Source organism: Mesoplodon bidens, assembly GCF_964165515.1.
Source record: "Mesoplodon bidens genome assembly, chromosome: 7".
In the NCBI taxonomy this organism is placed as follows: Eukaryota; Metazoa; Chordata; class Mammalia; order Artiodactyla; family Ziphiidae; genus Mesoplodon; species Mesoplodon bidens.
Window position 1 is genome coordinate 91,699,954 of NC_138164.1, and position 12,558 is coordinate 91,712,511.

Genomic DNA, 12,558 nt, shown 5'->3' on the forward strand with positions numbered 1-12,558 from the left:
CGCCACCAGGGAAGCCCCCATTTTCATTAAGTTTTGATGACATAAAGGTTTTCGCTTATGCCTTGTTCGTAAGTGAGGAGAGCTGGAGGCTCCAGTGTGAGGGCTGATGAGGGCCCTGTGGTGAGGGTCCTCTGTGTACCTGATCTCTAGGTACAGACAGCAGGCTGGGTGGGAGCTGCCAGGATGCATTTCTGTGCTCCCTGAAGTGGCCAGGGCCGATAGATAAACTTGGCTTCTCCGGTGGTTCCTGGGCGGTGATGGGAGCTGAATGGATGTGGCCCAGAGGCCTGCAAGCTGTCGGGTGTGTTCAGGGTTCTGGTCCAGCCTGAGCCAACCAAGCAGCACAGGCCTCTCTCAGCACTGGGCTTTTCCCTCATGATGGAAAACAGCTGCAATGATGCCGCCCACTTGGGTCTGAGTCCCAATAGGGTGGTTTCCCTTTCCATGCTGGAAGTAGAATCACCAAACACGCAGCTCTCTCTCTGCAGCCCAGGCTGCAGGCTCTGGGTTGCTTTCAACCGCTTCCTGGTAGCTTTATCACCAGAGAGAGGGAGTGAGAGAGAGGATGGGGAAAGGGCAGAAGAGAGAAAAACTATAGTACAGTAGTATTGTTATAAGAAAATAAATGACCCACGGCAAAAAAATTTAAAAAATCAGTAAGTAGGAAAGTGTGCATTAAAAATAGAAAGTGATGTTTCTCCTTGGCTGTCCTGCTCTGCAGAGACAGCTGCTGTTAACGGTTTATTGTGTGTCCTTTTGGATCTTTTTCTGTGCATATAAATGGGTATTTTTAAAGTGTGCAAAGGGAAGGTGGTCCCTATTAGACATTTGCCGTGATTCCAGCTTTTTTGCTATTATAAGTAATGCTATTAGGACATTCTTACAGATACATATGTGGGCACTGTCTCTAGGCTAATTTAACAGGAGAATTGCTGGGGTAGAGTATGTGTGCACTAAAGCGGGTGTCATGCCAGGTTATGGAACCCGCACCATGTATGAAAAGGCCTTTTTCTCTGCAGTCTTGCCAACACTGGGTACTGTTAAACTTGTATGTCTTTACGAATCTGATATGGGAACATAGGATCGTTGTTTCAATTTGTTGTTACTTTAGTTATGAGAGAAGCAGGCACTGTTTTCATATAATTACTGGTTATTTTGTTTGTTTTCATAAACCACTCGGCTTTTTTGTATTGGTTTTTCATTTTAGAATATTATTTTAGAGTGCATTTTTAGTCCAGATTTCATACCCTTTTATTATGTTTGTAGATTTTGCCACTTATGTTTTATCAGGGTTCTTCACTTTTCTACTCTAAAGCAAACAACAAGAGGATAAAATACAGTGTTCAGCCAAGGCCAAGTTAAGGCGAGTAGGACCTGGATCCCCTCTGAGTGTTTCCACCTGGAGAGACTCTGGCTTCCTGAAGCCCCTCCCTGTCCTTCCCTTCCTTCTGCCTGGGACTGCGTCTTCTCAGTATCTTCTGAGTGTCCGTGCCCAGTCATGTAAGGCAGCTTCTTCAGGACCAGACAGGCCAGGCTGGACCATCCGGCCTTCCTCCCAGTCTCAATGGCCTGTTCCCAGGGCAGATTCCCCGTGGGGAGCAGCGTCTGGCCCCTGAGTAGAGCTATGGTCCCTGTTCTCATTAAGCGCCACTGACACTCCTCTAGGCAGGGGCTCAGCAGCAAACAAGAGGGACGCACCTGCTTTATGGGGCTTACATTCTGGTGGGATGAGGAAGACGGGGAATCAAGGAAGTAAGCAAACCACGTATTGTAGTAGAAGGTGCTGTGTAGGTGGGGAAACATGAAGAGCAGCGAGGAGGGATGGGGAGTGCCGGGGGAGGGAGGGGTGCTGCGGGTCTCCGTATCGTGGTCAGAGAGGGCCTGGTGAGCAGCTGCCCTTTGAGTGGGCTTGAAGGAGTTGAGAAAACGAGCCACGTGGCTCTCTGCAGGGAGAGGGCTCCCGGCGGAGGGGTCTCCTGGTACACAGGCCTCAGGTAGTTTCTCCTGGTGTGCTCAAGGACTCACAAGGAGGATGACTGGGCTGAAGCAGAGCGAGTGGGCGAGGGTAGGAGGAAACGACGGAGGTCAGACCGCGCAGGCCATGCAGGCCGCTGGGAGGGCGTGGCACTTACTCTGTGAGCAGTGGGGGCCAGCAGAGAGTTTTACGCTCATGGTCTCCGCACAGCTGTCAGAGGGATCCCCAGGCTGACTTTATTTATTTAATCCCAGTTATCATGTTTTTTCTTTTTAAACAAATACACAAATTATCCAATTGAAGGAATTCTTGTGCTTCTGGAAGCCAGCCTTAATTTTAACAGGATCGCCTTGTGCTGTGTTGAGTCTAGGTTGTAGGGGAACGAAGGTGGGAGCAGGACTGATTAGGAGGCTCCTGTAATAATGGCGGCGGTACAAGGTGGTGGCTTTGACCAGCGTGGTGGAGGAGGAGGATGGTGAGGAATGTAGAATTTTTATGTTTTGAAGGAAGTATGGACAGGATTTGCTGATGAATCAGGTATGGGAGAAAATGGAGAAGACTTTTGGCCTAAACAGTTGGACAGTTAGCTGAGCTGGGGAAGATCGTAGGTGGGGGAGGATTGGAGGGGATGTTAGGTGTTCAGTGTGAGATGTCTATTAGATGTACAGGTGGAGGGCAGGTCAGGGGCAATTGCGTGCATAGAAGAGTCTGGTGTGCGGGGAAGAGGTCTGGATGGAGGTGTGAACTTGGGGGTTATCAGCACCTAGTTGGTGTTTAAAGCCTTGAGACCCAGAGGAGACGATTAAGGGAGTGAGAGTCCAGGTGCTGGGCCTTGCTTTCTGGCCAGTAAGAACTCCCCTGCAGCCCCTCCGCCCCCGAGTTAGCCTAGGCATCAGCCTGAATTCTCCACGGCGATGGTGGTGGATGGCTGGACCTTGGCCTTTCTCAAAGCTCACCTAATATGTTTCTCTTTCCACAGGCCAAAGCTGTCTTGAAATTCATTGAGGGGATCTCGGAAAAGACCCTGAGGAGTACTGTTGTGCTCACAGCTGCCCGAGGAAGGGGAAAATCTGCAGCCCTGGGATTGGCTATTGCTGGGGCAGTGGCTTTTGGGTAAGGGGGTCCCCATCTTTAGGCACTTTGAGCTCTGAGGGAGCAGTGTGCAGGAGTAGGGGGTCAGGGGACAGGGAAGCTGCTCCGGGGTCTGAGCAGGCTCCTGTGTGATTTCTCTAGGTCTTGGGTTCCTGTCTAGAAAGAGCAGTGCTGTTTCCCCCAAACCCCCAAAGGTGCACATATATGTGTGCATGCACACACAGACATACACCAGGGCCAACTCACTGTTTAGAGTTGAACAAACACACAAGAGCAAAGAAACGGGGGTAGGAAACTTAAAAACTCTCAGGAGATGAGCATGTATAATGACCAGCTTTGCTGACTTAGAAAAGTACAAGTTTGGCATTTTAATGATTTTGATCAGTAGAAGATCTTGTTTGCTTCTGAGGAGCTGCTTTTGAGTGTGATGTTCCTTTCCATTCTTTTGTCCTGGGCGGAAGACTTTTGCAACTGCCAGGAGATCATGTACTTCCAGCTTCACAGACATAAATAAAGGACCTAGAATTCACCATGTCCTGTATGCATTCTCTTCCTCAGTGCTCCTAATTCACAATGTTAGCGTTTCATAGATGGATAAACCCAGGCTTAGGGAGTTTCAGTGACACACCCAAGACCCCCCCAAGTCAGTGCTGGTAGTGCTGGGGCTGAACTCGGCTCCTGACTCCTAGTCCTTTGTTTCTCTCGCTGCTCCGGCAGGACCACTCAGCCCCGCCACCATCAGCATCCTTTACACTGAACAAGGATCCCTCAGAGGTTAACTGTGGCCTTAGCCTGAGCACAATTGAGTACTTTGGCTTCACGGTTTGAAACCCTCGCAGCACAGCTAGTGATGAGAGTGAAGCCCTCTCTCGTCCCAGGGCGCAGGACTGGGGAGCCACGTGCCGGCCCTGGCACTGAGGGAGCCTGAGGGAGCGAGCGGTCCCCACAGTGCCCTCAGCAGGGTGCTTTCACAGATGCTGGTAGCTAATTGCTGGGGTGTGCTACCTTCAAACTGGTAATGCGTTTTCATTAGGTTGGGAGGAAGAATACCCTCAGGTCTGCAGTTGCTTTACTTTTCCTCCCCAAAACGTGTGTCCTGATTTTTTTTCTGCCACTGTCTCTGGTTATCCCCTGTGTAACAGGGGCAAACAAAAATGTTTTCTTTTTTGAAGTTTTCTAAACATTTCTTAGATTTCCTGATTACTTTAAAAAAAAAATACTCCTTTTGTTCAACAGGTACTCCAATATCTTTGTTACCTCTCCGAGCCCGGATAACCTCCACACTCTGTTTGAATTTGTGTTTAAAGGATTTGATGCTCTGCAGTATCAGGTAGGAAATTAGGATAAGAGCTTATTTTGATTCCATGCTGAGTATAAATCCAGGTGAAGTCTTTAGAATGCAAACTTCCTTAATATTTAGTTTTTATAGCCTGTTTCTGACGTTTGGCATTGGTTTGGCTCTTTCCCTATTAGGAGCATCTGGATTATGAGATCATTCAGTCTCTAAATCCTGAATTTAACAAAGCCGTGATCAGAGTGAACATATTCCGGGAACACAGGCAGACCATTCAGGTGAGGCTTGTTCTAAAACCCTGCCACGTGGGGCCAGTGTCCTGCTGTATATAAATGCTCTAAGAAGTCTCCTTTTATAGTTGTTTTATGTGCTGTGTAATTGTGTATCTTTTAGACAGCGTTGTTGTTTTACGGTAAACGTGTTCCAGATTTTCAGCCTCTTCTAAAGAAAAGCATTCAAGCAGACTACCAAATGTACGTAGCCAGATGGGAAAGTTGTAGTTTTGTCCCTTGAAAATTGAGTGAGTAGCATTGTAAGTATGCTAATGAGCTAAGAGAAAGAAAATCATTTTTTCCGACATCATTTCTAATTTTGCTTAGTTACAGCAGGTTTTGAAATGATGCATCTGTAGCGAGGACAATAAATAACCTCACCATTTAAAAGAAGAAAACTTCTTTGTAAATTGTACTCTGAATCTTTGTGGTTTAGCCGGTGGCCTATTTTCCTTTTCAAACGGTGTTTCCCCGAAAGCTCTGTGAACCTCCAGTCCTCTGTAAGCCTGAATGGTCTGTACTTGTCCAAAGGCTACAACTTTGTTAAATCATGACAGGCTTGCAGAAGGGATGGAGGCCCGTGGGCTCCTAATGGAGCAGGTTATCGATCCCTTTTGGAGTTGGGTTGGGGGGGGGGAAGTGGGCGTCAATTTGGCACTTCACGCCCTTGACCTCTGTGCCTGCGAGGCCTTTGTATATGTCTGTCAGGGAGGTATGCCTTTTATCACGGATCCAGGTTATAAATAAGGTTCAGTGTTTGTGCCTTTTTCCCTCAAGGACCTTAATTTTTTTCTTGCTGGGTCTCTTTCTAGACTCTCTTCTTTCTGTGCGTTTCTTCCTACTTTGGCCTGGTCCTCTCAGCTGAGGGGAAGAGTCCAGTGTTGGCGTAGGGCGGGGTGAGGGGCAGGCTGCAGGCCGTGAGAATCCAGAGATCTGTTAAAACTCAAGAAAAACACACAAACCAAAGAGGGAGAACCTTTCCGTGAAATGCCTGGCTCAGCCCTCGCCGCTCCGCTCCTTGGATCTGTCATCAGAGACCTTCTCGTATTACCAGAGTCCTTTTGTCTCCAGACTGGAGTTGAAGTGTAGAAGAGGTGACCTGACTTTATGAGGCTACATTTGTGTCCCTTTGAGACCTTTTCTTTCTTGCTGGAAATTGCGATATAGAAGAATATTAAATTAAAGTCGGCTGTGCCTCTCCAGGGGCCTGCTTTCTGCTGCTTTTATGAGGTGCTTGTTTAGTTTTTCTCTGTAATGATCCAAGATGTGGGGCCCTACTGAGGACATGTATCTGCTGTCGGAAACGAGTGGAGTCTCTGCCCCTTCGACTCATCAGCTTCCAGCAAAGCAGTTAAAAAATCTCACCTGTAATGGAATACTTGAAAACTACAGGAAAGCACAGAGACCAATATAAGATAACACTCAAGTGCCCAGCACTCAGGCTTAAGAAATGCTGATGTTTTGCTGTTTGCTGTGTTTGTTTCACGTTTAAAAAGCCACTCATGGGCTTCCCTGGTGGCGCAGTGGTTGAGAGTCCGCCTGCTGATGCAGGGGACACGGGTTCGTGCCCCAGTACGGGAAGATCCCACATGCCCCGGAGCGGCTGGGCCCGTGAGCCATGGCCGCTGAGCCTGCGCGTCTGGAGCCTGTGCTCCGCAACGGGAGAGGCCACAACAGGGAGAGGCCCGCGTACCGCGCAAAAAAAAAAAAAAAAAAAAAAAAGCCACTCATATTTTTGTTTTAAAGATCTGAATCCTCACAGACACGGTTGAAGTCCCTCTTGTACCCTTCCCCATCCATTCCCTTCCGTCACTCCCCATACTGTGCTCTTGAGATTGGTGTGTTTCCTTTCTTTTTCTTCTCTTTTTAAATAAATTTATTTATTTATTTTTGGCTGGGCTGGGTCTTCATCACTGCACGCAGGCTTTCTCTAGTTGCGGCGAGTGGGCTTCCCATTGCGGTGGCTTCTCTTGTGGTGGAGCACGGACTCTAGGCACGCGAGCTTCAGTAGTTGTGGCTCGCAGCCTCTAGGGCGCAGGCTCAGTAGTTGTGGCGCATGGGTTTAGTTGCTCCGCGGCATGTGGGATCTTCCCAGACGAGGGCTCGAACCCGTGTCCCCTGCATTGGCAGGCGGATTCTTAACCACTGCGCCACCAGGGAAGTCCCTGGTGTGTTTCCTTTCAATTCATTTGTTTATATTTCACTACATAATTATGTAACCATAAATGGTAACATACTATACTTGTCTTTTTTCAGCTTGCCTTTTTTTCACTCAACATTTGTTTTCAAGTTGGTCCAGATTGAAGCTTGTAGATCTGGTTGATTCATTTTTAGGCACTATATGAGCACATTACAGTTTATTTATATGTTTCTAGAATTGGAATTGTTGGGTCTTAGGGTATGGATAGATTTCCATCTTTCTTGGATTTTGCCAAGTTCTCCTTTAAAGTGTTTGTACATATTTAGCTTCACCCCAGCACTCTCTTGAGTTTTTGTTTCCCCACGTCCTCAGGAACACTGGGTGTTTTACTGCTATTTAAGTTTTGCCTGTCTGCGTGTGAAGTGGGGTCTCCTTGTTGTCTTCAGCATTGCGCTGATTACTAGTGAGGCTGAGTACCTTTGTTTATGGTAGTTGGCTATTCAGGTTTCCTCTCCTGTAAAAATACCTCTTCATGGACTTTTGCAAACTTTAAAAAGAGCAGGAACCCCTGTAGGAACTGAAAGGGTTGTTTATACGCATAAGGGTGCCAAGCTCATGGCAAGTTTGTGACATTAGATGGCCCAGCTAATAATATAAATAAGGATGTGTGAGCACTAAGAAGGTTATAAGTCTTAGAAGTGTCCCCACCAGTGCAGGGGGACCTGGGCTTTATATTGATGGTGTCAAAGCAGGACACACAGTACCCAGAGTGTAGGAGATGCTTCAGAAACCTGACATCCTCCCCTTTAGCCATTGCTGGGGCCAAGCTTGCCTCTGGCCCACTGGCCAGAGTGAGGCTGGGGAGAAGCCTGAGAAGGGAGAGAGGAGAGAAAGGGAGGCACCACCTATCACTCAGCCAGGTCCCAGGTAGGGCATTTTTACAGATTTACCTATTTTTCTTCTCAGGCAACCATCAGGTATTTCCTCCATTTTCTGGAGAGGAATCTGAGGTGCTGAGATGAAGTGACCTGCCCAGGGCCACACAGTCAGTGGTCGACCTGTTTGGACCCAGGCATCTGACTCTAAGCCCATCCCAGCTTTGCCCTGCCAGGGAAAAGCGAGAAGGAGGAACGAGAGAAGAAGAAATGGGACAGGGGAGAGAGAGTAAAGAGAGGCCTTTATGGTGACTCACCAGTGATCACAGCCATGGTATCAGGTGGCCAAGCTAATAATACAAATTTTTCTTTCTGGCAGTATATACATCCTGCAGATGCTGTGAAACTGGGCCAGGCTGAACTCGTTGTGATCGATGAAGCTGCTGCCATCCCCCTCCCCCTGGTGAAGAGCCTTCTGGGCCCCTACCTTGTGTTCATGGCATCCACCATCAACGGGTGAGGCACCTCGGGCAGGAGCCGTTGCTTCCATTGTAGGTTGTTGCCAGTTAGATAGCATTTAACGAATGTGACCTGGGCCTGGGTGGGTAGGGCTGATTCCTGAAGTCTGAGTCTTTGGGGCTCTGCTGCACTCTCTCCTCGGCCTTCTCCTTGGCAGCTGGCCCCTTCATAGTAAACTATAGCTCACTTCTGGTCTGCGCTACGGCCCACCAGAACAGGCAGCACCAGACTGAAAAACTTCATAACCCAGCTGATGAGTGTCTCCTTCTGTCCGTAGGCCTGATGACGTTCTGAAGGGCACATGGATGGCAATACCAGTGTCTTATCTCTGAGGATTATGTGAAAATATAGTATTAAAGTAACTGTATAGTTATCATAAGAAAGCAGGCTCAAGAGCTTTTTTAAAATTTTGGAATATTTCGTTCTTGTTTGCTATAGAAAAGCTAGAAAGGTAAGGTAAGCAAAAAGAAAAATCACCGGTGATCTGACCATAGAGACAGCTTCTGTTAGAATTTTGGTGTACATTTTCTGTGCATTTATTTAACTTTTTCATTTTGAATAAGAACATAAACATAGTTTTCATAATGTTTTGAATTTGCTTTTTTATGTAAAGAATATACTGGGAATTCCCTGGCGGTCCAGGGGTCAGGACTCCGAGCTTCCACTTCTGGGGGCCTGGGTTTGATCCTTGGTTGGGGAACTAAGATCCCACAAGCCGTGCAGCATGGCCAAAAAAAAAAGAAAAAAAAAAAGAGTATACTGGGACATCTTTCCTGGTCAGTGTATACATATCTTCAATATTGAAACGATTTCTATATGGAAGTCACATCTTGAAGAGATGCTTCTGTATTATAGATTTATTATTTGACTGCTTTGCTTATACTGAAAACAGTTAAATAAAATGGGTTTTACTCTTTTTTGATAACTGCTTTATTGAGATATATTTAAAGTGTATAATTCAGTGATTTTTAGTATATTCATAGAGTTGTGAAACCATCACCACGGTCAATCTTAAAACATTTTCATTACCCCAGAAAGAAACCCCATATCCTTTCATTATCATCCTCCAATTCCTTCCTACCCCCCAGTTCTAGGCAACCACTAATCAACTTTCTGTATCTATGGATTTGCCTATTCTGGACACTTTATATAAGTGGAATCTTAGAATATGTGGTCTTTTGTGACTGGTTTCTTTCACTGACCATAATGTTTTCAAGGTTCATCCGTGTAGCTTATGTCAGTACTTCATTCCTTCTTATGGCCGAATACTATTCCATTGTATGTTTTGCACATTTTGTTTTTCCATTCATCTTTTTGATGGTCATTTGGGTTGTTTCTCTCTTTTGGCCAGTAGCAGTAATGCTGCTGTCAGCATTCACGTACAGGTTTTTGTGCAGACATGTTTTCTGTTCTGTCGGGCGTGTAACCTAGAAGTGGAATTAGTGGGTCCAATGATAACTTTCTGTTTAACTGTTAGCGAACTGCCAGATTGTTTTCCTAAGCAGCTGTACCATTTTACATTCCTATTGCAGTGTCTGAGGGTTCCAGTTTTTCCATATCCTTGCTAGCATTTATATGTCTTTTTGATTGTAGCCATCCTAATGAGTATGAAATGGTACCTCATGTGGTCTTCATTTGCATTTCCCTGATGGCTGATGATGTGGGGCATCTTATATGCTTATTGGCCATTATTTATCTTCTTTGGAGAAGTATCTCTTCAGATCCTCTGCTTATTTTTCTAATTGAGTTGTCTTACTTATTGTTGAGTTGTATGGAAGGGTTCCTTATACGGTCTAGATGCAAGTCTCATATACATGATTTACAGAAATTTTCTCCCACTCAAAAACTTTCTCCCACTCAAGAAATTCCACTTTCTTGATAATGTTCTTTGAAACACAATTTTTTTTTAGCTTTGTTGCTTGTGCTTACTCTTTTTTTTTTTTTAAATAAGTAAATGGAATTCCTTTGAGAATGCTTTGTTATATGGGGCAGGCAGGAGTAATAAAAGCACTTCAAAATTTAATTTTTTTGATCATTCTTTAAAAGTAGTATTTGAGTTAGAGGAAGTATTTATACAGTATCCTCATTTATGATAATGAATGCTATGAAATAGTGTAAAACTGAAAATTAAAAAAAACCCACTGAGCAGTCTGCACCCTGTGGTCACGTGTGCTTGTGACCAAAGACAAGGAGGAAATAACAATTGAAAAGAGCTGGTTCAGTGATCAGATTATAGATGATTTCTTTTCCCCAAATTTTTTGTTACTTCTTTATGTCATCTTTTAAATGAAAGTAGTAATGAGAAAAGTTACTTGGGTGGTGGATTTGTTTAATCTTAATTTTTCCAAACTGGAAATACTCTCTGTTCATTTTTTCAAGCATGGAACTTCTAATAGCAGCTCTTATTAATTGGCCATTTACCTGCGTTCCAGTTCCATTATGCTAAATGCTTTATTCACATCTTCTTCTCAGTCCTTTTTTTTTTTTTTTTGGTGGTGCGCGGGCCTTTCACTGTCGTGGCCTCTCCCGTTGTGGAGCACAGGCTCTGGACGTGCAGGCTCAGCGGCCATGGCTCACGGGCCCAGCCGCTCCGTGGCATGTGGGATCTTCCCGTACTGGGGCACGAACCCATGTCCCCTGCATCGGCAGGCGGACTCCCAACCACTGCGCCACCAGGGAAGCCCTCAGTCCTTATTTTTTAGTTCACAGTACAGTCCTGTGGGACGTGTGAAATAGTCCCCTTTTGAGGAGGAGGCTAAAAGGGGTTGAGTTCTTTGTCCAGAGGTACTAAATGGACATGCCAGGACTTGAGCCCAGGCCCAGATGGCTCCGAGGTGAGCCACCATGCAGCCCTGCCTCCTTTGGGCATGGAAGTTCAGAGGTGACAGGGTTGTCCTCAGCGAACAGAAGTCTGGTGTTTCATCAGGAACAGGAAAGTCGTTCTCTGTCCCCTCCTAGAGAGTTGATTTGGGACCTCATGCCTGATTGCCTTTGCTTTTGCTCCTAGCTACGAGGGCACTGGCCGGTCTCTGTCCCTCAAGCTAATTCAGCAGCTCCGTCAACAGAGTGCCCAGTGCCAGGTCAGCACCACCGCTGAGAACAAGACCACAACGACCGCCAGACTGGCATCAGGTACCCCTGGAGCTCTGAATGCGCCTGTGTGCACAGCAAGTCACTTCACACCCTCCTGCGGGATCCTTCCCCTTATAAGCTCATGGGCGGTAACACCGTCTGACCATCAGGCAGAGAGGTTGAGTCCCCAAGAGGTGAAGTTGCTTTTCTCTAAGGAACAGCAAACCAGTGACCAGATGGGAGGCTGACCTGGGCCTTCTGGTGGCTAGATTCCTGTTTGTCACCATCTCAGGGCATTGGTTGCATTGACTTAGAGAGATCCCCTTGGGATTGGTGTCGAGGCAAGTTGAACATCCACCAGAACAATTTAAAACCACTCGCTTTAAATTCTTGAGCCATATTTTGTGAGCGCCATGTGACAGATAAAGTAGAACATTTACCTTGCTCTTCTGGACAAAAAGTATTTTCTAGTTGTTCCTCACTGTGTGTGTGTGTTTTGTGGGGAACAGCACGAACCCTGCATGAGGTTTCCCTGCACGAGTCGATCCGATACGCCCCTGGGGACGCAGTAGAGAAGTGGCTGAACGACCTGCTGTGCCTGGATTGCCTCAACATCACTCGGATCATCTCTGGCTGCCCCTTGCCTGAAGCCTGTGAGCTGTATCCTCCTGGGTTCCATTTGCCCTGTGAAAGGGAGAGGGGGCAATGGAAGAGTTGAACAAAGGGTTTTGGCCCTTTGCTTCATAGGCTGCTGCTCTAGGGAGAGGGGAGAGTTGAATGTTGTTCATTTCCCTTCTTTTCCTCCCTGATATGTTTCTGCTCGGAACCAGGGGCTCCTCCTCCCAGGTTGAGGGAAACCCACATATCCAGGTGACCCTTGGAAGTAGTGTGTCCTGTTTTGGGTTCTCTTTGATTTGCTTTGGTTGCTTAACTCCAGATCCAGCTACTATGTTAATAGAGATACCCTCTTTTGCTACCACAAAGCCTCTGAGGTTTTCCTCCAACGGCTTATGGCCCTCTACGTGGCTTCTCATTACAAGGTAACTGCAGCTATCTCCCGGGTGAACTTTAGCAGTGAATTCCAGCCCTGGGCAGTGCTTTTTGCATGTTTTGTTACCCAGTGGCTCAGGTGACCATTCCACTGGGACTTGAGCGTCCTGATGTTGGCAAGGTCCAGGGATCCTGCTGGAGGGGTTGCATTTCCCATTGTTGTTCAGGCTTGTCGTGGGCTCCAGCTTTGCATACAGAGTGTGAGATTTCTGCATGTAGCTCTATGTGTGGTAGCTGGCGAGGGTGGAAAGTTTTGCCCATTTTAAAAG

General features: G+C 46.6%; 1 protein-coding gene across 2 annotated transcripts in view; it reads left to right on the forward strand.

The window, feature by feature from the left end:
• NAT10 (N-acetyltransferase 10) overlaps window positions 1–12,558 on the forward strand; it is a 40,243-nt gene that overhangs the window by 10,501 nt on the left and 17,184 nt on the right. For both annotated transcript variants that reach the window (XM_081240328.1, XM_081240329.1), the window contains exons 9-15: window positions 2,955–3,088; window positions 4,304–4,397; window positions 4,541–4,639; window positions 8,028–8,164; window positions 11,175–11,299; window positions 11,749–11,899; window positions 12,183–12,279. In XM_081240328.1, the coding sequence (XP_081096454.1) occupies window positions 2,955–3,088; window positions 4,304–4,397; window positions 4,541–4,639; window positions 8,028–8,164; window positions 11,175–11,299; window positions 11,749–11,899; window positions 12,183–12,279 (837 nt within the window). The remainder of the gene's footprint in view (window positions 1–2,954; window positions 3,089–4,303; window positions 4,398–4,540; window positions 4,640–8,027; window positions 8,165–11,174; window positions 11,300–11,748; window positions 11,900–12,182; window positions 12,280–12,558) is intronic.